Source organism: Ictalurus furcatus, chromosome 4 (genome assembly GCF_023375685.1).
Source record: "Ictalurus furcatus strain D&B chromosome 4, Billie_1.0, whole genome shotgun sequence".
NCBI classification, from domain to species: domain Eukaryota; kingdom Metazoa; phylum Chordata; class Actinopteri; order Siluriformes; family Ictaluridae; genus Ictalurus; species Ictalurus furcatus.
This window is the reverse complement of record NC_071258.1, coordinates 31208083-31234884: the sequence shown is the minus strand read 5'-3', so window position 1 is coordinate 31234884 and position 26802 is coordinate 31208083. Positions and strand designations below refer to the sequence as shown.

At 41.5% G+C, this 26802-nt stretch overlaps 2 protein-coding genes across 7 annotated transcripts in view; both read right to left on the bottom strand.

Annotated features, from left to right (window-relative positions):
- Window positions 1-12466, bottom strand: part of LOC128606996 (BTB/POZ domain-containing protein kctd15) — a 31199-nt gene extending 18733 nt beyond the window's left edge. For 3 of the 6 annotated variants that reach the window (XR_008385784.1, XM_053623589.1, XM_053623593.1), the window contains exons 1-3: window positions 11011-11468; window positions 7680-7855; window positions 1062-1206 (exon numbers count right to left, since the gene is read on the bottom strand). Coding sequence is in view for 5 of the 6 variants with exons in the window: in XM_053623589.1 (XP_053479564.1) it covers window positions 1062-1206; window positions 7680-7855; window positions 11011-11022 (333 nt within the window). In the remaining variant the exon portion in view is untranslated. The other 3 variants (XM_053623592.1, XM_053623590.1, XM_053623591.1) reach the window with 3 other exon arrangements.
- Window positions 12467-22603: 10137 nt separating this feature from the next.
- The window catches only part of LOC128606994 (carbohydrate sulfotransferase 8-like), an 82005-nt gene continuing 77806 nt past the window's right edge, over window positions 22604-26802 (bottom strand). The window contains exons 2-3 of the mRNA XM_053623586.1: window positions 25810-25847; window positions 22604-23695 (exon numbers count right to left, since the gene is read on the bottom strand). Coding sequence (XP_053479561.1) covers window positions 22604-23695; window positions 25810-25847 — 1130 coding nt within the window. The remainder of the gene's footprint in view (window positions 23696-25809; window positions 25848-26802) is intronic.

The following is a 26802-nucleotide window of genomic DNA, read 5'->3' as shown; positions in this document are numbered from 1 at the left end:
AAACAGCACAAACCTGATGGTTATTACACCCGCTCAATTATGCAGATTTTTCACCAGCCGTCATCTAATAAACCCAACGTTTAAAGATAAGAACAGAAATAAACCGAGCTGAGGTTATTCTACACGGGACCGCTTGTCTTGTGATACACTGGCGGAAACCTTGGCTTTGACGTCCAGTTCATAACATCTTTATTTCTGAAACCGGTCGATTCGAGCTTTCTTTACTAAAATCCACATGAAGCCTCGTTTTTTTCAGTGCGCTTGTACTGGACGGTTCATACACTGATTATTGTGTAGTGTGAAGGCAGCTGTGTGTGAAGCTTGGCCAGGTGGAGCGGTTTCCTCATGCGTAGAGCAATATAGGAGCCAGGTGTGTGCAGCCTTCCTGAGTTAATCTGTGCTAACATGACTCTGTGTGTGTGTGTGTGTGTGTGTGTGTGTGTGTGGGGAACAACGGACAGAGACACAAAGTCCACAGTGTATATAATTCACGCGCTGAGCCGTATAATTTGCGCGTGTTTTTATTCACGTTGCGGATCTCTCTAGCAGAAGGGCCATTTTGCAGACAGGAAAAAAATAAATAAAAAGGAATACACGAGACAGAACAGGATTAGAGCGAGTTAAGAGAGGTTTTAGGAATGACGCACCTCCGTTTTCGGGACCGACAGGGCAGACGGGCCACGCCTCCTTTACCGTGACAATTTGTGATAATAATTCTGACTAACAGTACCCTTGTAATTAAAAGCAGGGCATTGTGAAACCGGAATCTCTCGTCTCGTATCCGTCTTCTGATCTCGAACCTAAATGGATCGGCCTCGCCGTTCCAATACTTTCGGAGGGGACTGTAGAACGTTTCACTGAAAGGTTTTCACTTTTACCCCTATTCCTACTCACTATTCCTCTTCACAATCGGCAGGTCTGCTTATGTTTTAAATTAGCACTGCATATATATATATATATATATATATATATATATATATATATATATATATATATATATATATATATATATATATAATGTCCATGATCTCTGCATAAATAACACGGAGTTCGGTTTTTACCTTAAAGTCTTCAGGCAGCAGCAGCTTGCAGGTCCTGAGGAAGCTGAGGATGTAACGGAAAATCTCTCCGTCCCTGTCGATGAAATAGTGCTGCTTCAGACTGTCCAGCACGATGGGCTCGGTGCCGTTAAAGAGACGACTGATCCTGAAAATTCAAACGCACACACACACACGCACGCACACACAAATACACACCGGCAAACACGGTTAATGGAGTAAGGCTGGCCTTCTTCAAATGCATGAAACAATTACCATTTATTTTTCCATTTTATTAGCAGCGAGCCAGAAGCGCATTAGCACTCCGGGTTGAAAGGAGCGGCTCAAGGCACAATTCTGAAGCAGAGAGACTAGTTTGAAGTATTTCTCCATTTATTTCGGGGGGGGGGGGGGGGGGGGGGGGAGAATAAGACAATGCTGCATTCTCTGGCGGAGGAAAAAGAGGATCTGGCAGGAGGGCAGGGTTTACCGTTTCACTACGGAGATGTCAGTGAAAGAAGTCCTGCAAAATAAAAATATGCTACACGCTACCACACAGAGACAAGTGGCACGTCTGATACAGCTATTTCACGGATGGGTTCTATCTACAACACGAGCTCCATGACCACTACACCATCATCACTGTTCATTATTTCCAGTGAACACCATCTCCTCACCCTCACACACTCAGTAGCGTTAATGTAACACAAGTATACTGGACGTAAATGTGCATGAATGTGCGCACACACAAAATAATCCATGTATACCGTCAACTCCATAATTATTGGCACCCTTTGCAAATATATATGTGTGTATATATATATATATATATATATATATGGGAAAGTAATGTAATGCATGAACATATTTTGAAGCCAAGAAAACGTTTCTAAAGTATAAAATCTACCATGGTTTCAAAATTATTAGCACCCCATGGTTAATATTTGGTCCTCAAGGAGCTTCGGAAGAGTCTCTGGACCACGAGTCTAGAAACAGCGCCAAAGCTTCAACGATCCATCGCTGTATACTTGCTAAACCTACCGATTCGATCAGTTCATAGCCAAGTACGCTTCATTTGACCGTGGTTTCAGCTAATTGTCACGAACAAGTCCGATTATAAATCGGGATCTCCGTTCGTTTTGTGGGGTTTCTCTCAGAAAGGGATTTATTCATCCGACGCGCGGCTTTCTGTCAAACCTCAAGAATCGTCAGCGATAACGAACCTGTAATCACATCACTGCGCTCTTCTTCGCCTCCCTTCTTCGGGGGGAATATTTCATCGTTCCAGACATTTGAAAACGTTCTATTACAGCCCTGATTGTGTTTAATGGAATCTTAATGGCGAGCATTAAATTCGCTTCCTGCCTGACTTCCTGTCTGAAACCTCTCCTGTCAGTGGAGCCGGCGTTATCGGCGCGCTGATGTAATCTCGTCCTGGTCAGCTGGCTTCGAAGGGAATCGCGGGAGAGTTAGAGCTCTTCCCGTGCGAGTGCCTGTCATAGCTCGTTATGAAGCTAAACACAGAGCGAGAGAGAAAAGAGGGAACAAAGACATCAACGGGAGATTCAATGCACACAGGTGTGTTTGCGCTGAAGCCTAAAGCTTAGAGATGAATGGAATTGAATTTCTATTACAGTCAGTCTCTTTCGCGCGAACGCTCGGTGGGTGTGGGAGGAATTGCACTACAAGGAGTATCTGTCCAATTCAGCAGGTTTAACAACACAAGATGAGTAGTGACCTTATTTTAAAGGTACCCTCCACCCCTCCTCTCTCTCTACAGCTGACGAGGCAAGATTTTGAAGCCAGTAAAAAGATACGGCAAGCTTATTACACAGATCTCACACACACACACACACACACACACACATACTGCATACTCATTAAAGATGTCCACCATTAAGGCTGAGTGTAACTGTATGTACTCAATATTGCAATAAGTCTTGTGTTATTGGAGTATATTGTGATGAGATATCATTATACATACTTAGACCTGACTGATGTGACGATATAATATCAATATTACAATAACCCATGTCCTAGTATGCCTTTCAGAGAGTATCACCTGTGTTGTGATGCGAGACTCTCTGAAAAGCATACTAGGACATAGGTTATATACACAATACTTTTATTGCATGGACCCTGACCAGGATAAAGCATCTACTGAAGATGAACGAACGAAGTTTCAGCATAAAAACATCAAGGTGACACTAGGGCCACAGTTCTGAATGTTGTTAGGGTTATCACACAGCCCCTATTTGAATAAAAATAAAAAAAGAACATCTGGACACACCCAGATGTGATGTACATGTTAACGAAGGTTGCTGTTGGTTATCCACGGGAGTCTTAGAATGCTATAAGACGTGTAAAGGTGTACGCGTTTGCTCTGTGTCCGACGAGAAAAGCTCTCTGCAGGAGCCGGCCTTTGCTTGTTCCCTCGGTTTCTTTGTACGTGTACACCTCGCCCTCTCGCTCCCTCTTTCCTTCCTTCACTACCGCTGTCTCTCTCGCTCTCCCCCTGTCCCTTCTTTTTTTTGCCCTCTTCTGGAAATCGATGCAAAATGCTTTATAAAAAACCAATACTCATCTCCCTGTTATGCCTCGGGTCTTCCTTTCTCATATGCTCTTGCAATTCTTCCAGCTAGAATTTCACCATGCGCCTCCGGGCCAACTCTGTTTTTCATCTCCACTTCTTTTTTCTTTTTTTTTTTCTTTCTTTTTTTAAAAAGCAATTAAAATGCTGCCTGTTTTTCTTTCCTTTCCTTTCCTTTCCCTTCCCTCCCTCACTCACTCAGTCTGTTTCTATGTTTTGCCCTCTTTCTCTCTCTCGCTCTCTCTCCATTTTCTTTCACTTGTTTGCTGTCTGTCTGTGTACATGTCTATGCATCTTACTTTCTGTGTATGTCTCTCTCATTCACTTCCTTTTACTAAATCAGCCCCTTCTGCCTGGAGTATCTGAGAGGATGGGATTCTCTTTTGCCTTTTTTCTGTCGTTAGTGATAGACTGAGCTGCCTCAGAAAGAGAGAACGAGAGAGAGAGAGACAGAGAGACAGAGAGAGACAGAGAGAGAAGACGCACAACTCTGTGATGGCAGTGATCTGGTGTGTGTACCCCCCCCTCCTTACTATAGCCAGACTTCCAGAAGCCCTCAGTGTTACACAACATCACAAACCTGCAACTATAAAAAGTCTTTATATCTAACTAAGCAATCTGATCGTTAGAAAGTTCTCAGTCAGTCGATATGGTTTCCACTCAACAACCCACGTGTTGAATTTGTCATGATGTTTGTGGTGTTTACTCCTTCTGGGGCAGCTCTTTCATACCTAATTAGGTCTATACACACACACACACACACACCTAAAGAAATTACGATTATTGGGCTAAAATCCAAATGCCCAGATCAGATAGGTACCATAACAGTGTGCACGTAAGACTTTCTACTCCTGAATTATCATCAAATATCATTTTTCTTTTTAAAAAAACACCACCACACACACACACATAAAAAAAAAAGCAGTAATATTACGTAGATTTGATATTGCCTATATGTTTTGGCGAGCCAGATCACCAGATCGTGCTTATGTCTAGATATGTTCCAAATGAATAAAAAGGACTCGGATAGAAACTGATAAAATCCTGATCCTGTGATAGAGATCACACTTCGGCTCAGACACAGAGTGCACGACACGGACTTCTCCCCGACCTATTACAGATATTCAGCCGATGTTGGATCGACGCGCGGAGTTTACATCTCAACCTGTAACTCGGTTACCACTACCTACACGTCCTGGTGATTCTCAGCTGATTTATTAAACCCCCACACTTTCACCACACGATTTCACACGCAGATTCACCTCGGGTTCCCTGCACGAGCCATAGCGTTTCTCCTGAGCTTAACGTGATGTACAGTAGCCTTCTTTTGTGGGGCATCGTTCAGGCAGGTGTACCACGAGTCCTACAATCAGCTACTCAGTAAATACTCAGATTTCTCTATTCAAGATAACATGGGATATTGAGTTAAAAAAAAAAAAACCCCATCGTGACTTCCATGACTGAGATGCAAACTGAGCAGACTGTTTACTTTGGATATTTCGGTGCTATCTGGGACTGTATTGAGAAAACGACCAGAAGTGTGCTTCCTCTTATCGGCTATCGTTTTAACTGCCTTTACCTCTTCTTGTCGGAATTATAGGACACGTGCAACCCTATTTCAATAGTGTCCAAAAATAAGGACTTCTTGTTTCAGACTTTCAGAATGTTTTTTTTTTTTTTCCTCCTGAATGCAGGACGCAATATTTTAAAGTGACCACGGTAATGATGAGCGGAACTACTGATATGTAACATACCTGATAATTCGCACATACGTAATCCGCCTGCTTTTATACACGTGGTTCAACCCCAAACGTCTTCGGATAGCGGTGCCGACTCGCTATTAACCTCAGATCTTAGATCAAACTTTTCTCCCGGGAGAGACTGATTGTCTGAATACCCACATGGCCGTGCTGCGCTGCGCTGTGCGGCGCCTCGTGTTCATTAGCTCGGATTCTCTTTAAGCTCCTGTCTGTTGTGTGTAACTGATGCATGTCAGAAGCGCGAGGCCCGACCCTTCCGGCGCTCTCCATCAATGTTTCATGGCCTCTGTCTCTTCACGCGGCCGCGAGAGAACAAGACGGATGCCGCCCCATTACTTACTGCACTAACTTTCTCTTCCCTCACTGCATTATTAACAGATCAATCTATTAAAAGACATCATCAGCTTAAAAGTCCTTTAACCTTGTTCTTAGCTGTCGCCCGCCCCCTTGGCGCTTTCTTTAACCGTCTCCGTGCCAGAGCCCGGGTACAGGAGCCGGATCGTTTAACGGTAGCGGCGTGCGGGTGTGAAAGTGAAACTGTACGATTAAAGAATAAATAAATAAACAGACATGATGCCTGACCAACAAGGCTGCCATGCCAGAACACGCCGGCTTCAACTGAGAAATAAAGAACTACAGCGAACTACTTAATTACTGTAAATTCATTATTATGGTATTTTTGCTATAAAGTCTATTGAGTCTATTGAAAGTGCACATTCTTGCCAAATAACTTTCACTAATTTGAAGTGGCACCTCTGGATAGTTACGGAAATATTATAAGGAAACATACGTTACCGCATTAACAGACTCGGATTCAATGAGAGTGTTTTGTTTTCTTAATAAAAACCTGCGTGATTTAGTCTACGACTGGGAACACAAAAATCCGACAAGGGAAGGGTAATAAATCAAAACGAATCCGGCTAGATAAAACAAGCCTTCGGCGCTATTCCTCGGGAGTACAAATGAAGCATCGTTTGATTTTCCTAAAAAAGCTTGACAGCAGCGAAGAAAATACCGGTTCGACGTTGACTTCCGCCTCATAAACTTTCCGTCAGACTTGCCTACAAAGTTTTCTCGCTGCTTCGTACCTCTACGTTCCAGCAGCTGGAATGAATCTACTCGCCCACAGATGTGGAGAACCGGAAACAGCTGTTACTCGAACTCTTTCATCTATACTTACGTATTAATCCTGCATTTGGATATGATCTCTAATCGGAATTGTGCCCGTCACGAATGGAGGCGCGTACGTGTACTTCGTCATAGTCTTCGGTAGACAGGTGAGGTGGTGGAAGAAGTGCAAATTTCATCACCTCGCCGCCGTTTCGTCTGCTTTCCGCCCGACCTAAAATTTCCACGCCGTCCTATAGCCGTGATCTTAAAAGATTTCCACATAACGTATAACGTAATGCAATAAACAAATAAATAAGTGTGTGGTGAAATCCAAACATGACGAATAAATACTGATTATGAAATTAAACAATTACTTCCAAAGCTGTGGACAAAAGGGAAATAAATCCGCATACAGCCCTATATCTCGCACCGGCTGGCATCTGACAACCGCTATATGTGATGACGTGGACCAATGTAAGTCTTCATATATGGTGCTGTTAATACGTTGCAAAAAAAAAAAAATTAAAAACCCAGAAGACAAAAATAAGGCTGAGGAGTCATACATGTCTGTAATGGATTTGAAAAAATGTTCTTCCTGAGTTGCGAAATACTTTCAAGCATACGCACTGACATCTCATCATAATAAATAAATTCCAGCTCGGAAGAGTTGCATATCAGCTATATCTATGTATACGAGTGGAATTGGCATGGCCGTGTGCCACGCATTAATGAGGTGCACAGGAGAGCGCTGTACCTCCAGCGTGAGTGTTTGTTGGCAGTAATTACTGTACACCACTTGGCATGCGTAATAAGAAGGGTGGAAGAGGATCGAGTCAGATCGGGTTTTTGTTGTCCCATGCATATACAATGGGATGAAATACCGTGCCTCAAGGATCACCTCGAAGGGAGTAAGAGGACTGTGTCACTGTGCAAATCTACGTGGCGCTCCAGAAGAACCAGAAATGCAGCACGATAAATAAAACACGCTTATTTAGTGTACACTGAAGAGTGTTTTTATGGATGTATTAACTGTCCACAACACTGTAATGCTGCGTTAATTACTGATCTGTCTATCTAATACTGGAGAGTGTGGGTAAATACACCGTGCAAGATATCTACACAGAGCAGCGGCACGATCTAGACGAGATAATAATGCAAAGCTGAGCAGATTGAAGGGCTTACCTGGAGTCAGGGTACTTGGTGAGCGTGGCCAAGCTGCTCGTGTACATGTGCCCCCCCACGTCGATGTGCACGGGAGCGTTGGCTTTGGTGAGCTGGGCGGGCAGCGGGATGCCCTGCGCTGCCAGGGGAGAGACCGGCGAGCGGGTCAGAGACAAGCGCGACATGCTTCTTCCTTCCTGGAAACAGACAAACGGGAAAGCCATAGAGAGCAAGCTCAGTGTCGCTGCTGTGGCACGTTAGGATCTCGCAGCTTTTCCGTCTTCCTCGCCCTTTATCAGCTCGCTTCCTCATCTGCCCCGCTGCGTATTTAGCTTACAAATTATTGCCAAGGCTCTAATTAAGTGTGTTTGTGTCGTCTTTTCACCGGCGCGGCCCCGGGGCAGAATGGAAACATGTTTATTAGCGATGCGGAGACACGGACGCTAAGGTGTTTGCCTCTGGGGGGAAGAGACAGTGAGGCAAAAAGAAAAAGCTTACGAGTTCCTAATTAAAGGTCGCGTGCTAGGTGTTAGACGTGATAGGCTCAGACGCTCTGTGCAACCAATCTGAGAATTTGGAGTAGGAAGGGGTGGGGGGTGGGGTGGGGGGGACAGCGCCGCGCAAGCATACGAACCAGTGTTCACAACCACCTTCTGACGTACGTTTTCTGCTAATCGGTAAGTAGAGTCGAGCAAGTCGAGGCGAAACGAAGCTCCTCGGATCTGTGGGTCGTGGCGCAGGTTCGCTCGCCTTGTCTTAGACCGCCTAGACCGGCTAAAACGACTCACGGGCAATGTCGTGAATGCAAGGTGTCGATCTGACGCTGATTTCTGGAATGCGGACTACATTTGCTTGATCTCAGATCCACCACCGAGGCCGGAAAGTGAAAGGATGTGCTGGACAGGTGCTTCCTAATCAGTGTGCAGGACTTACACACAGACATGATAGCGGCGAGTCTTTAAAAAAAAAAAAAGAAAAACCCTTCCAGTTTGTCGTCCTCACTTCGGTCTCTGAATAACACGTGACCGAACCGTAGAACTTTTTTTTTACACCCCACACGGTAGTATTACGTTTACACGTCTATTAACGCCCCAGAGCGCGTCTTTCAGTTCGGGTGAACCGTCTTGACTTTTTAATGGAAACCTTTCAACTTCTGTATCATTCTGCACCGGGCAGAGTTTAATACGGAAACCATGATCACAGATCTGGGATACAAACCGGATCATGAGTTCCGTGTATCGTTCAGCCCCCAGGGCGAAGGCATGGGACGTGTCTGCTGTCATATCACTAAACTATAACGCAGCACTGCGGTTGTGGGTTGTGTACAGTTGTCCCATTCGATGCTGCGCTCAGCCCCTAGGCACTTCTAGATGGAGGTCATTTTAATCCAGAGAAGCCCGACTGTGTGGGCCTGTACGGTCAGAGCACAGCGGTTTGAAGTTTTGATGATGGGTTGGTTGATCGATGTACGAGAGCGAGGCGAATAAAAACCTTAAACGTACAGGATTTAGCGAGAGCTGGAACACTTGCATCGAACATAATCGAGATCATACAGAATTTATTTTAAAAACATTCTGATTAACAACACTTAAAAAAAAAAAAAGTTATAGGGCATTGATGCAATCTGTGAAGTAGAAATTTCCTAAGACAAATACGTACTAGACATGTACTCCATCGGTCAGTGGAATTACAGTAAAATGTCTTTAAATAAAGTTACAGACTTCATACGTACTCTTTCTCCCTTTTAACTTGCGTACCGACGTTCATACAAAGTCAAGTCTTTGACGCTCGTGGAATTTAAGCGATGAGGTAAAGCGCGCCAGTGCGAATCGTGAGCCGCGAGTTCTTCCATGGGTTTTTGCTACAAAAACGCCACTTTTTCCAGGGTGTTGCCCGTGTGCTCTGGGCACGTGGCCTTCAGCAATAAGGCTCATTTAATACACAGCCTAGATGAGACATTCAGATCTCTGTGATGGAAAAAAATACAATAAAGGACTCGAGACATTCTTGGCATATGCAGCTATCCAACCTCCCCATATAGCTCCGGGGGGGGGGTTGTAACCAAAAACCCTGACGTTAACGCTGGACGACCGTGCACTCTCGCTCTCGCTCGCTCTCTCCTACACAAATGGGAGGAGTGGAGTATATGTGATGCACCATAAAAGCCGGATTACACAAATAGCAATCGTAAAAAACACATGTCCTACACGTTCTACAAAAAACAAAACAAACAAAAAAAAAACAATCCGGCTAAGGATAACAACAAAATCCCCTCACACGTGTCTGGATGTATTTAAATAAATAAATAAATAAATAAATAAAGCAGCTGTTCATTCAACATCAGCAGACCAGTAACGCACAACCGTGACACTATTTTAGAGTTCCCCACTAGACAGGACTGAAGTACCTGAAGAATAAAGTGTGAATGGTTATCTCTGAGCGATGCTATAGTTCACACGGCTCCACCGACAGCAGCTTGTAATAACGATTCATACCCGAGTCGGAGTCTTGGGAGCGCGTATTCAAATGAGCCCTGCTGAAAAAGAAAACCCTCACAGACATTCGAATGGTTTCCACTACAAATACCATTACAGACCAACAGCTGTAAAACATTAAAACCATTACCATTATTCGTCCTTAATGATATCCACTAGACATGACACGCCTCCAATAAATAGACGGCGACAAATTGCCAGTAGAGACAATTGCAATTTCCATTAAAACCAATACAACTCCCATTATAACCATGAAAACAGTCCCATTATTCGTCCTTATTGATATCCACTAGACGTGACATGCATCCAATAAATAGAAGGCGACAAATTGCCAGTAGAGACCCATAGGGACCATTACAATTTCCATTAAAACCAACACAACTCCCATTATAACCATGAAAACAGTCCCATTATCGGTCCTTAATGATATCCACTAGATATGACACGTCTCCAATAAATACAATGCAACAAATTACCAGTAGAGACAATTGCAATTTCCATTAAAACCAATACAACTCCCATTATAACCATGAAAATAGTACCATTATTGGTCTTTAATGATAACCACTAGACTTGACATGCCTCCAGTAAACAGAAGGCAACAAACGACCAGTAAACACCCATAGGGACCTCTACAAGTTCCATTAAAACCATTACAGCTCCCACTATAACCCTTAAAACCATTACAAATTCTGTGAGGGTTTCTTTTGAGAAAAAAAAAATAAAAAAAAATAAAAAATACTCTACATTCCCACGATATAAGTAAGTCACTCAGACGAACCGGACATCCAATCTAGTAATTATTACAGCAGCTAGAGATCAGATCACATTGAATTCAAGCTTTAAATGGATCCTACCGTCTCGAACATGGTAGTCCACGGAAAATCCTGCTCGATCGGTTTAAACTAGTGCGATTCACTTCACGGCTTAGTAAAGCGCACCTCTTATCCAAACCTGAATAAAATCAAATAAAAACAAGCCCTCAAACCGCATTAAAAACCGGTGTACGAGCGCACGATAGATCGATCAGAAACGCTCGCTGTGGCTTTAAAGATCTATACGCCGGCGTTGCCGTGGTTACGTCCAAACCCGCATACTAGCGCACTAAACAGTATGTCAACACCGGACGTTCAAAACGCGCACTAAATAGTATGTCAGAATGAGTCTCCACACCACCGTATTCGCACTATTCTCTATAGCGGCATGTAGTGCGCGGTTTTGGACGTTTAAACCTTGACTTATTCACATCAAAGCTCAACTGTTCACTTTACAGAGAACAGGAAGCCTCGCTAATCTCTCTCTCTCTCCCTCTCTCTCTCTCTCTCTTACCTTAGCTTGTAGCTCCGTTTTAATTCTCGCTCTTTCTTTATATCTTCTTACGTCCTGGTAACTTTCTCGTTCCGTCGTCCAGCGGGTTTGTATTTTCAGATACAGGAAAAATAGAGATAAATAATAGGGCTATATAAATGTCCGGGTCGCTTATATGGCGAGGAAGAAAGCCAATAACACGTCTGCTAGGCTAAATAACAAATAACAGCAGAGCTCAGGGAAAGAAAAAAAAAAGGGAAAAAGAAGGAGAAGAAATGACTCGCTCCGGGCTGCTCAGTAGCCTTTGGGGATGAGGATTATGGCTTCAATTAGCTCAAGCCAAGCTAAAAAGCTTCTTTTTTTTCTTTTAAAGGCGAAAGCGTGATGTTCTCCCTCTTCTGGCTATTCACAACCATTAGCGTTTTGGGTTCATTTTCCTCGTCCAAGTAGGAATTCAGCTGAAGTTGTGCTTTAGGATAGAGAGAGATAGATAGATAGAGAGATAGATAGTCAGTGCAAATCGTGTCACGTCGTTCAAGGTGACTTTAAGAGTTGAGGGGGAAAACAAACAGATGTATAATCATTGCAGTTTCTTCTGATGTAAGATTTCCCCTCAGGCGGTGTTGGGTTGTAGAGAGGAAAAAAACTCAAAAATGAGTCAAATTAGATGCGGACACTGCTCGGTCTCCCCCTTACTTCTTACTCTTAAGTACAAACGAACTTGTTGATAAAGTATTTATAAAGGAAAAGAGGATTTTTTTTTGTTGTTGTAATAAATATGAAGCTATATCCTTGAATAGGGTTCATGCGGCGATTTCCCTCCTCTCTCTCTCTCTCTCTCTTTCTCTTTTCCCCCTCTCTCTCATGTCTCGGAACTGTAACACCAAAATTTCCTGTAGGCCATTAAAACCAAAATGACGTCTATCATGGAAAAGCGCCCTCGCGAGCGCCCTCAAAACGCGCCCGCAGCAAAACGCACCATTTCAATCGGCGCGCGAGCGAGCGCGAGCGAGCGCGCGGCTGGATGGAGACGTTCACCTGACAAACCCCCCCTCCCCACTCCCTCCCCCCTGGTTGCCCCGCCCCCTTCCTTCTCTTTCCCTGAGCAAAAAGCTCGTTAAAAAGAAGTTAAAAAAAAAAAACAGATTCTCGCGTGCGTGCACTTTATTCAAAAATTTTTTATCTCCAGTTACGTTCCATTTCCGTTGAAACTGAAATACGTTACAGCGCGTGCTATATCCGTTATAATAGTAGCTTTGTATAATAATAATAATAATAATAATAATAATAATAATAATAATAACAACAATAATAGGCCTACTACTACTACTATTAATAATAATAATAATAATAATAATAATAATAATAATAATAGGGGTTTCTTCTCTCTATTACTCTGTTTTCTAAGTCTAATCGGAGACTTGTTCATAATCAGATTTAAGCTTTGAATGTGAAATTTGTCCAGTATCTGTGTAACTTTATGAATGAAGTGTTGTGGTGGAAATATTGTTTGGATATTAGTGTTTCCTCGCAAACGCTCAAACAAATAATACCAGATTAAAACCAATTAAAAATCCTGTGCAACCGTTAATAACGCCATAAATGACAGGTGTGATCAAATCTGTGTGGTCTAAACTGGGTCATTTCTCTTCATACATCTAGGATTGCTGACTCTAGCTGTTTTAGGTAGGTTAGCAGATGACTTATTCATTTGGATGTTTGTTTTACGTGCCTTTAAATAATTGTAATCATTGATGTAACGTCGAGACATATGCACAACATTTATCGGTGTTTGGCGCCCACTAGTGTACAGGATCAGGAAAATGCCCAAGTGAAATGTTGTTCTATGTTCATAGGCTCTTGAATGATCGATTGAAATGATTGGTTTCCAAATTGTCTTCAGAAACAATACACCTTTGTGTACTCCAACAACAGCATTTTAAACTGAAGCATCTTGTGTGTCCTGCTAAATTTTGTCATTTCAATTCTCTAGTGAATTTCACTTTCTCTGGTAGAAAAGTGCTTAATGCTAGTCTAGTCTAATGCATAGATTAATTTGATGGGTGCATGTCAACACCACAGATGATTGCTTTAGATTACACGGGAAACCCAGCTTCTCGTAAAATTGATCTAAAATTCAGCAGTGAAGTGTTTGTCAAAGTGTCCGTTTTATTCATCAATCTTGGTGGAATTTAATATTTTAGCCAATCAAATGATCAAATATCTCACTGCAGTATATGTTTGTTCATTTAACTCAAGCTGTTTTCAGTGATCAGTGAAACCTGGTGAAAATATCCAGGCTTATTAATACTTCCAGATTGACTCAAAGAAGCTAAGGAACTACCATGTTTTACAATATATAAACTTGTGTATCTCTATATACAGTGGCCCCCCCAAAATTATTTGTACACTTAAACCACACATACAACTGTATGAATTTCATTGCATTAGAAAACAACATGTCAAACCAAGTGATGTATTTCAAATACTTTGGAGGTCTTTTTAAATCCCTTGCCAGACTCATAGGCATCCACAACCTTTTTTTCTGAAGGCCTTACAGAACTCTTTAGATCCTGGCATGATGACACCACACACCTCAATAACAAAGGGAACAGCAGACACTAGATATGAGAGGGGTATAAATAAGACCGGTTTTGAGAAGGATATAATAAGACAAATATGAGCAGAGAAGGCTGTGAAAAATTGTCTTTATTGTGTAAACTTTTGATCTTTTGTTCATGGATATCAAACAATTGCAAACAAAACACAGGTTTATCCCAAAATATCTTTGTTAGACATAGGTGTGCAACAATTATTGGCACCTTTTTAGTCAATACTTTGTGCTATCTCCCTTTGCCAAGATAACAGCTCGGAGTCTTCTCCTATAATGCCTGATGAGGTTGGAGAATACATGGTAAGGGATCTGAGACCGTTCCTCCATACAGAATCTCTCCAGATCCTTCACATTTCGAGGTCCACGCTGGTGGACTCTCCTCTTCAGTTCACCACACAGGTTTTCTATGGGGATCAGGTCAGGGGACTGGGAGGGTCATGGCAGGACCTTGATTTTGTGGTCAGTAAACCATTTTTGTGTTGATGCTGATATATCTTCTGGATCATTGTCCTGCTGGAAGATCCATCCACGGCCCATTTTAAGCTTTCTGGCAGAGGCAGTCAGGTTTTCATTTAATATCTGTTGATATTTGATAGAGTCCATGATGCCATGTATCCTAACAAAATGTCCAGGTCCTCTGGCAGAAAAACAGCCCCAAAACATTAAAGATCCACCACCATATTTAACCGTGGGCATGAGGTACTTTTCCATATGGCTACCTCTCTGTGTGCACCAAAACCACCTCTGGTGTTTATTACCAAAAAGCTCTATTTTGGTTTCATCTGACCATAGAACCCGATCCCATTTGAAGTTCCAGTAGTGTCTGGCAAACTGAAGACGCTTGAATTTTTTTTTTCTTCTATGAGAGTAGAGGCTTTTTTCTTGAAACTCTTCCAAACAACTTGTGGTGATGTAGGTGACTTCGGATTGTAGTTTTGAAGACTTTCTGACCCCAAGACACATCTAACTTCTGCAATTCTCCAGCTGTGATCCTTGCAGATTTTTTTGGCCACTCGAACCATCCTCTTCACAGTGCGTTGAGACGATGTTGCGTTGAATATACAATTCAAGTAGATAATATAGACACATGTGGAATTCCAGGTTGATTCATAACATTTCTAGTAGACTGGAACTTCTTAATTATTGCCCTGATGGTGGAAATGGGCATTTTCAATGCTTGTGCTAGTTTCCTAAAGCCACTTCCCATTTTGTGAAGCTCAACAACCTTTTGCTGCACATCAAAGCTATATTCCTTGCTCTTACCCACTGCCATGACTGATTAAGGGAATTTGGCCTATGTGTTACCTCATATTTATACCCCTGTGAAACAGAAAGTCATGGTTGAACAATTTCATGTTCCTAACCACCCAGGTGTACTAAAAAAATTAAAATATCAATGGGAATATACTTGAAACATATTTTTCTCATATGAATTCATAGAGGTGCCAATAGTTGTTGCACACCTATATTTAACAAGATATATTTTTGTATAAACCTGCGTTGTGTTTGCAATTGTTTGATATCCATGAGAGCAGAGTATTTTTTGTTGAATTCTTTTAAACAAAAGATCAAAATTTTAAACAATAGAGGCAATTTTTCCACAGATTTCTTTGCTTATATTTACCAAGGATGCTAATATTAGTGGAGGGCACTGTATGTATGTACAGGGGGTATATACATCTTTCAGCTATAACATTAAAACTACCTACCTAATATAGCGTGCGGCTAAAACTGCTCTGACCCGTCGAGGCATGGACTCCACAAGACCTCTGAAGGTGCACTGTGGCATCTGGCACCAAGACGTTCGCAGCAGATCCTTTAAGTCCTGTAAGACATGTTTGTCCAGCACGTCCCACAGATGCTCAATCGGATTGATATCTGGGGGATTTGGGGGCCGACTCAACACCTTGAATGTTGGGCACATTATTATATGAAAGAGGCCACTGCCATTAGCGAATACAGTTGTCATGAATGTGTGTACTTGGTCTGCATCAATGTTAGGTATGTCATACGTGTCAAAGTAACATCCATGTGAATGCCACGACCCAATGTTTCCCGGAAGAACATCGCCCAGAGCATCACACTTCCTCCGCCGACTTGCCTTCTTGCGTGTTTTGACACCTTTCTTTCACAGCCAGCATTCACGTTTTCAGCAATCACATCAATGATTCACATCAGCGAACCTTGGGCGTCTATGACCCTGTTGCCGGTTCACCGGTTGGCCTTCCTTGGACCACTTTTGGTAGGTACTCACCACTGCATAGCGGGAACACCCCACATGACCTGCCATTTTGGCAGTCTGACCCAGTCATCTACAATAGCTATCACAATTTGACCCTTGTCAAAGTCGCTCAGATTCTTGCCCTTTTTTCCAGCCTCCAACACACCAACCTTGAGAACTGACTGTTCACTTGCTGCCTAATATATCCCACTAATGTTATTCACTTCACCTCTCAGTGGTTTTAATGTTATGGCTGATCAGTGTATGCACTTGGTTTGACGTTATTTTCTTGGGAATATAGGGAATGTGTGAACAGAAGGTCAAGCGTTCAACACCACCAAGCTGACACTTTTGGGCCTTTGGGCCCTGGGATATTTACCTTGAGCAAGGCCCTTTACCCTATCTGCTCCATGTGAAATTCATTTTGGGGCCACTGGCGGTGTCTGTTATGAAAGGAGCTCAGTTTTAGCAACTCTACCTCAGCTAGATTAGTTTTTGCTGCCATCATGTGGTACACACACTCATTGTGTGAGGCTTTTCCTCCTCAGTGTCCTCACTAAAGAGTCACTGATTCTGCTTATTTCAGCTTTCATAGCTTTTGTTATTTATGTGAAACGGTATAATGTAGTTTTATATTCCTTTCCAATGTCTTAAGGTTCCAGTAGAGCTTAATGAGTGTCAGATGCAAATTTAATATCTATCAGGTAAACAGAAGGGGCTGAAGGGGCTTGGGGTAGTGTGTGTAGAGGTTAAAAATGATTGCACATATGTCTACAGGAAAGAGAGATAGAACATTTTTGTGAGTGTATTTTATAGGGTTGGGAAAGATACAGGGAAGAAAAGGGAAAGACCGCAAGACTTTTCCCCTTTCTTTTCCTGGTATATATAGACTACAGTATATGGTCATATGTATGTGGACACCTGACCTTCACAGGCCTTCCACTAACTGTTGCAACAAAGTCTGAAGCACTCAGTTGTTTAGAATGTCTTTATTTGATGCGCTATGTTGTTTATGAATGCTGGGAACACAAAGGGGGCAGTAACCAGTCCATATACCTTTAGAAAATATTCATTAAGATTGTGCTTCACTGGAACTAAGGGGCCCAAACGTATTCCAGCATGATAAGACTGAAGTTTGTGACAACACCTGCACGACCCCATTAATTGCTTCAGTGTTGGTAAAGACATTTCAGCTATAGCGAAAGTATTTATCCCTGCCCAAGGGCTTGGGTAACTGCCCTCTTTGTGTTCCCAGCATTCATAAACAACATCCTCAGGGACATTCTAAGAAAATTTGTGTTCTTGCATATACATTGAAAACACTTTGAGTTATTCCCCCTCTCAACAAGGTCCCGCAAAGACCTTCAGAGAGCCAGCTCTTCTTCAAATGAGAACAATGCAAATTTCATGTGCCTATGGTGAATTAAGGACCTTCAGAGATTCTTGTGTAATTTTCATATGAGGCTTATTAGTAGGTTCCGCTCCATTACTGCTCCTCTCACGTCACACGTGTTGTCATTACAATGTAATTAACCAACACATTTTTAAATGGAATATTTCTCAGTGAGTTACGTTGTACGGTTTGTTTTTTAAGAAATGTTAGAATCATAGATATTTGCATAGTCTGCAAATGATCATCAAGTGAAGCGAAGGGGGCCAAATGGTCTAAAAATAATTATGATTTAAACTAATGTATAACGCTAATAAAGATCATTCACTGTACTCCTTATTGTATAAGAGATGTGTTTGTTTTAAAATGAAAAAAATAAAAAATAAAAAAATGAATAGCACCCTCCAGTGGAAAATTTGAGTTGGGTTATAGAAAATTTCATCTCAAGTGGATAGACAGCTAAAGTTACACTGTAAGGCCAAAAGTATGTGGAATTCAGGTGTTTTTAGCCACACCTATTGCTAACTGGTGCAAATGGATATGGGGAATTTCTAAAAACAACAACAACAACAACAACAACAACAACAACAACAACAAAAAACCTGCCACAGCTTGAAATAAAAGATTTAAAATGAGTGTGTGACTGTTGCTGCAAATATCCCCCTTAAATGCTACAAATAGGGAGAATTGGGTTTTTTTTTTTTAGGTGATCTCCCCATTATTCTTATAGGATTCAAATGCACACGTGACATTTTAAGCACTTTCATCTGAAATCTGGTTGCAAACCTTTATTCTTGCTAAATCTGCACTAAAACACAATGCAAAGCACAGACCATAAGACACAGAAACACCCATTTTGTTTATGACACGCTGCGGAATTCCCCCTGCTACTCAGAGAAATAAAGAGACACGCCTCATCCTGATGGTGCTGCTGCTGTATAGTGCAACTAAAATATCTTTGTATTCTGTGGCATTAACATTACCCATCACTGGAACTAAGAATCCTAGCCCAAACCCTGACAAACAGCCCCAGACCATTATCCCATTATCCCTCAACCACCACACTTTACTGTTGGCACTACGCATTCCTGTAGATAGCGTTCTCCTGGAAAACCCAGATGCGTCCAGACTGATTCATCACTCCAGAGAAAATGTTTCCACTCGGTTTAAGGCTTTAAATTCACAATAGTAGCACTTACAGTTGACCGGGGAAGAGTGAGCAGGGCCGAAATTTCACAAACTGACTTCTGGCAAAGATGGCATCTTACTGTACTGTAAATGTTGCAGTGCCACATTTAAAGTCACTGTGCTCTTCAGTACGCCCCATTCTACTTCCACTGTTTCTCTATGGAGATTGTATGGTTAGCAATGTTAATAATTGGTGTGGCTGAAAACAACGGCATTCCACATACTTTTGGCCTTATAGTCTAAGTTTAGCTGTGTTTCTAAGTCCAGTTGTGTACATATAAATATAACATTAAGTACATATAAAGATAACCATTAACAGTTAACGTTCGGTTCCAAAAACGTAGGTAACTTTCAGGGTATCTAAGTAGCCATAGCAACTTACTCTCTGAATGTAACCTGGTCCAGAGCAGGTTATGTTTCAGGGTTAGTTTGTTTCAGAGAGCTGACGGAGCATTGCGTGCCATTTTGAAGAAACCTTTTGAAGCCTCCCATCGCCAACGTGACACATCATGGATGAGCGCTTAACACCGAGCACATTTTACGCCACAGGGAGTTCTCTGTATATAACGTGAGTGATGTAGAGCATGTGGAAAAGGCAACGGAGTGTAGAACCTTTCATACAGTATGCCTTGCACTCAAACGCTCAAACGGTTCCTACACAATTTCGTGCAGTTCCCTGGCCATAAACCACGATGAACCGTTGATGAAGATGGCATGAGGAACCTCCAGTGAACCAAAGAGATGGCAGGGTGGTACGAGATGTGATCTGAAATCAAAATCATTTCTAAAATCATGCACAAAGTGAACAGTCAAGTGTGGTTCATTGTTTCTTTATTTCCTGGAACTGGAAAAGACCTTTGTATTTATTGCTTTACCATTCAACAATAAAAGACAGAGTAATAATCTCTAGGCAAATACAATACTTTGCCCACCTTTAGCCAGTTCTCCAGCAATTCAATTTCAAGCCTGGCCTTTTTTAAGTTCAGCTTTTTTTTTTTTTTTTAAAACTCCATTTGAACTAATAGGGGCACTACAATTAAGACCGTACACACCAGAGGCAGTAAAATAAAATAAGCATGCATCACACACAAGTGAAACGTTGACGGTAAAGTGTTATTTCAAAATACCTTTTTCAAAAGGTGGCAGTGTTTATGGTCATCTTGAGTGTTTAAGGATATCACTGGAAACTTAAAAAAAAAAGTCATTAGTACTAATATGTTATACCTACATTTTACCAAGCTACTTATAACATGGGAGGTAGCTGACTCTGATGAACTGCTCCCTGGAATCCCATTGACCTTGGATCGCCCTTGAAAGGGACAATGCCAGCTCCTCATCTGAAGTGAGTGAAAGTGGTGGTGGTCCGCCATCCGTTTTACAGTCCTCAGCCTTCTTCCTGTTGGCTACATAGAACCTAGAGAAACGTTATTATAGAAGGTAGGCCCAAGTCGTCAGGTTACACTTTAGGAAATGTATGAAATAAATGAGAATGTGGTTTATTTTGACTTGGCTCCAAGTTCTTTAGATCCAGAAGGATTATACCTGACAAACTATGAAGCGTATATATATATATATATATATATATATATATATATATATATATATATATATATATATATATACACACACACACACACACACACACACACACACACACATATATATATATATATATATATATATATATATATATATATATATATATATATATATATATATATATAAAAAAGACATGCATAGTAGGCTGATTGGCATGTCTAAAGGGTCCATAGTGTATGAATGGGTGTATGAGTGTGTATGTGATTGTGCCCTGCGATGGATTGGCACCCTGTCCAGGGTATACACCGCCTTGTGCCTGATGCTCCCTGGGATAGGCTCCAGGTTCCTCGTGACCCTGAAAAGGATAAGCAGTATAGAAGATGAATGGATATATATATATATATATATATATATATATATATATATATATATATATATATATATTCCCCCTTATCCTTACTGGGTCGCCGGGAACCTGGAGCCAGGGGGCATGGGGCACTAAGCACGGGACACCCTGGATTAAAACCTCTAACCTTGCTTCGCTAATGTATGCGGCTCGCTTTTTCTCACCCTGGGTTTCTATGGTAACTCCTGAAATCGGCAACCCATTGACAATGTCTTTATGTACACAACGTGCACACGCATTACCTCTGAGTTAGCAATAGGAGGCTGATTGAACTAACTCCTCACAGGTGTTCTGGAGTAGTTACCGAACACCAATGTTCTCCTCACAAGTGTTTGGCAACTATTGGTAACCTCCTAAGTCTGGACGCAAACATTGCTTACCCTGAGTAAGCAATGTTTGGGTTAATCAACCTAGAGTTCAGGGTTTATGTGACGGTAAGTTAACCTTGCTTTCTGGAACACCCCCCTGACCTACACACAAAATGGTGGTCTGTGTAGGCATACATATAAGTGTACCTGCTCCTTAAATTCACACAGTTCATTGTGTCATGGTGTTCAAAAATTAAGATTCAATTTACAATGTACAGTGAAAGAATTTGGTAATAAAAGCAACTCAATGCTTCCCGTAAGCCTGGGTCTAGGGTACAATTTGCAGCATGCTATGGGGGTCTGCGTAGAATTTCCTAAGGTATTAGACTTTAAACCGGGTGTTAGGCTCCCCGAGCCTGTGTTGCATGGTGGGGGTACATCAGTGTATAGTTTAGTATGCGTCTGCAGTGGGAGGGAAGTATTTGAGGATAAGCTAGAGGGATGATGAGGGGTAATACCCTAACATGAGCTTTTTTCCATCTATACTTATATGATCTCTGCTTCTCTCTCTCTCTCTGAGCACCGAGATTGTGTGTGTACAGTAAAGCAAAACAAACAACAACAAAAAACTGAGTGAGTGAGGAATATTTGTACTATTTATCATAATACCACTGATGAAAAATAAAAAAAAAGCTCACATTTTATCTTACCCTTGGTCTGCTATGTTCTCTGAGCAGTGTAATGCTGGAATTATTACAGGGATGTTCTTAAAAATTGGAGAATCCTGGAGGAACTTTAGCCATTGGAGAAACACTAGGTAGGCACGTCGATCACCTAGACGTCAGGACTACTGTCTTCTGAGGTTACTCATTTGAGACGAATTTGTGGGCAAAATAGTGGCATCGTTGAAATCCAAAACGTGATCTTCCAATGATGGAAGAAAAACATTCCACAGTTTGGAAGTTGTAGTCTTCTAAGAGAGACTAAATCTATAATTATGCTGCCATTCACACCTACAGCTAAACATAAAGACATTATACAAATACATAGAAAAATATATAGTCATCTGAATTACTTTTTTTTTTTTTTTTTTTTTACAATAATACAATATTATAGTTACATTTTAATACTTTAAAGCATTGTGTTTAGGTAATATTATCATGACAGGGGGATGTTGCTTTTAGTAAATGAAATGACAAGGGATTAAGGGGTTAATAGGCTGTGAATCATCCACACATCTGCAGTGTGTTTAGAGTTCATAACAATGAATTTCTAGTCAGTCCCGCTCTGTTTCAATCCCAGTTGGAATGTGTTCACTGCTAAATTATTGGTGCGAAGTGACAAAACACCTGCTAATTTGAAGCAGTTACAATGAACAACTACTATGTAAATTTCACACTGCAATAATCTATACGTTTTTGACAACCTATACAATAGCAACCATGACAATGCCAACCGAAAGTGACAATGAGTTTATCAGTACACATCTTGAAAAGGTTTGGAATAGTTGAACATTAGATAGTCCATATAGTAGAAGTCATATACCCTCTGCCTGTCTGAGGCACTGAGCTGTGTGAAGTAACGCTGCGTGATGTGTGTGGAAGTCCTCGCAGCTTCTGGGTTTCTGTCCTTGAAGGTGGGGAATGTGAGGTTTTTTGGAGCACCCACTCTATCCAAGAGGAAGTTAGCTTCCTCCTCAATAGTCTCAAATTTGCCGACGAAGTCATAATCGAGCAGGCATGGACTGCAGAGCTGACTTACTGGCTCCCAGTGGATGTCCATGCCGATAGGACGGTGTACATCCAGCAGGTAGCGGATAAACTCCTGAAAAGTGACACCGCTGCCTGTCCTGAGTGCTGATTTGGATGCATTCACCCTGTACTTAGAGATTATTGGCTTGCCAAACACAGGGTGGTAGTAGGAGTTTGGGCTCTCAAATTTGTCCCTGAATGCTGAGACCAGACGCTCCATTGGCTCTCGAATGAACAGCACCTTGGTGTAGGAACGGAGGCGCTCAGAAACTGCATGCTGGTCAAAGCTGTCTAGTCGTGGTAGGTGGTTGCCGTAGTGGACAGTGTCGTGGTTTATCTTGTCTGTGGAGGATGCAACACCAGCAAGCACCATCAGCACTCGCTTCCAATTGGAGCAGCCTGCTTTGGGCACTTCGCAGTAAAGTAACTTGTGCCTGTCCTCTACATAGATGCGAGACACATGATGTGGTGTTATTGTTCGCGAGATGTTGCTCCGGTATTTCGCACAGACCTCTTTAATCAGGCGATGACGAGTTTTCTGCGTATGGTAGAAGTGCTGCCAGCTCCTGGGTGTAGGCTCTGATGATGACGTGGAGTTGACGTGGAGTGACCGGATTGCCGCGCTGGTCTTGAGAAGTTTCCGGTGCCGTTTTGTAACACGATGAGAAGCTTGATTTGGTTTGTTCCATTTCATAGCCGGAAACTGCATCGGTGAGATATAGTTATCAGCACTTGGTTCGTTAGGTCTGTGTTGTCTTCCCAAGGGAACTGCAGAGAGGCCGCCTGTAAGGTTGCTGTCCTGCTGGGCACACAGCTCCTGCACAGGACAGCAAAAGATAATAGTACAAGAATATGGGGTTGAAGTTATTTATTTATATGGAACTGTTTTCAGTATACTATTTTTTTTTGTCTGATAAAACATTTGTTTACCGGTTTGATTACAGGAAACAAATACATTTTTTATTTTATTTTTTTAAATGCACTTGTTTATAGTGTAACTATTATCCTGTGTCATATAACTATGTATACCGCCCCATATTTAAAAGGTTTATCTATATGTAAATTATAGTCAGAAATTCATAGTATTACTATTAGTGTAGTATTTTCTAAAGCAAATACTACAATATAATTAAATGAATGATGAAAATAAAATGATCATGGATAACATGGATGGTAGTAATAATAATTTGCTGTTCTGTAATCAGCCACATGATGGTGGACTTTCCTTACATATATCAGGTGAAACTTTTTTTTACCTTTTCTCTGCGGGGTCACCTTGGTACTTAATTCAAGATTACAATCCGGTTGTGTACTACCTAATATTAATGGCATACCAGCACATGGTAATACCCTCCTGTAGAAATCTACTGTCCAGGTTACTAATAATTTCCACCTACTTCATTTTATATTATTATTATTATTATTATTATTATTATTATTTTTCCATCTGATCAATTTGTTTTGCAAAGTATTGCCATATTCATTGTGAGCCCATTAGTCTGTTATATGCTTTGTATTTTAGACTTTGGATTTCTTTTATTATCTCAGTCACCCATATGCCTAAGTTAGTTAAACTTTAGGCAGTGTTATTTTACCCTGTCTTTGGGCTTTGTAATTTGGACCTTGTGGTTTTCAAATAAACTACTTCGACTGTCTTGTGAACATTTTCACCTTAAAGAGGGGTTCCAGCAGAGATTCCTAACCTACAGTTGGCAATGTTGGTTCTAGAAATCCTGAGCACAGGGATTTGGACTACCACTGAGGAGTTACTCCGAATCTCTCAACATTGTGAGCACAGATGGTAGAAAAATGAAGTTCTTAATAGTAATCCAGGAAGCTCTAAATGACCTTTGATTTAGCTAGTGAAGCATATTTGAAACAAACTTGACAGAAATCAATAAAACAATAATCATCAGATAAACAAAATATTCAAACTCCACACATACATGTTAGCATACATTTCTTTTGGCAAGTCAATTAGATGAATGAGAGTCAATTAAAAATAAATGAACTTTGGTCTGAATGATCCAACTGAACTCTACGACAACAACAAAGGAACCGGTGAAGGAGTTGGAGGCATTAGGCACCAAAATATATATACATCGACCATTCATAAGAGTCCTACACTGCCTCTTATGGGAAAATAAAAACTCCATGAGTCCTACTCCATGACCAATGTAACAAAAACCAGAATGAATTTTGCAGGTGATCACCAGGACAAAGACCTAGCCTTTTGGAGGAGTGTTCTTTGGTCAGATGAAACAAAAATGTAATTGCTTGGTCATCATGTTCAGCACAAAGTATGGAGAAAAAAGGACGAGGCTTTTAATCTGAAGAACACAATCCCAGCTGTGAAGCATGGTGGTGGCAGCATCATGCTGTAGGGGTGTTTTGCTCTAACAGAAACTGGTACACTTCAGAAAATAGATGGTATCATGAGGAAGGAGGATTATCTAGAAATACTGAAGGAACTCCAAGAAAGTCATCACCCAGAAAGTTAAAACTTGGTTACAAACAGGGTCTTCCAGCAGTACAGTGATCCTAAGCATACATCTCAAGTTGTAACGAAATGGCTTAAAGAGAACAGAGTGAAAGTACTGGAGTGGCCGTCACAAAGCCCTGACCCGAATCCCATATAAAATTTGTTGGCTGAACTGAAAAGACAAGTCCAAGCAAGGAGGCCCACAATCCTGACTGGGTTAAGCAATTAAAAGGTGAATGGTTAACTAAATGAAAACGGCCTCTTAACTATTATTGGGAAATTACCTCTAGATAGACCTCTAGTCAAGGTATATACCCTGATTGACTTAACACAGGAAATGCATGCTAACATGGAATGTGCGGAGTTGTGAAAAATGTAGTTGTGAAAGCTTAATGCAGCTGTATGTAAAGGTTTGGTCCCAATAATATAATATATATTTATTCTCTCACCTCTCTCATCTGCCATGTCAAGCCATTGAAATTGACCCCTGGAAGACAGAGAGACAGAGAGCAAGAAAATTAGTTATTATCCAAACTTCTACCTGCATCATAACATCAGATGTTTCATCCAGAGTTTGCAAAGGAATGACACAAAAGTCTTGAGAGCAAGGCAAGACATTTCTAGCCGAAAACCGAGGCATTATATTGTACCTATTTAGAGACAACTTGGGACTGTACCATAGACCTCCTGCCCAGAACAACACCTCTCTGTAGCTTGGTCTATCCTCTGTCTGACACTTACACCTGTGCTATGGAAGCTTATAATGCAGGAGGTCCTGGCCTTGAGGGTACGGGCATCCTTCTGCAGTAGTGGTTTCTTCTTCATGGACAAAAAGGATAGACAGGTCTGAACTCTAAGGACTACAGAGGTCTGAACACCGTCACTGTAAAGTACAACCTTATCTGAACCAGAAAAGTGGAAGACTGCATCACATCACATCACATCTTCAGGTCACTATAAATATTTAGTCATGTGATATGGACTGGCCAATACCCCCTTTGTAATTCAGGCTTAAGAGAATTAAGTATTGAAAGACTTCCTGAATTGTGTTGTTACAGGTTACATTGATGACATCTTCTCAGTTCATGAACCGTCATCTTTCCAGCACGTGAACAAGAACACACACAACATGCCAGGATGGTATGTTGTTGTTTCATGGAAAATAGCCACTATGTTAAAATTGAGACTCCACAATCAGCGGGTTATAAGATTGCATGTCCGTTTTCATCCGGCAGTCAGAAGGCAACATTTTCAACGTGCGTATGGTCTGCTTGGCCACCAGGAACCTCTTCCCAAGACTTACACAAGTTAAATCTGAGATCTGCGAAATCCATAGTCATGCACAGCTGGTAATCTCATGCTTCACTCTTTACTCTGGTGACCTTGTAATGAGTTCATCACCTTCTGGCTACTATACTGCTTGTTGTAGATCCTCTAATGCA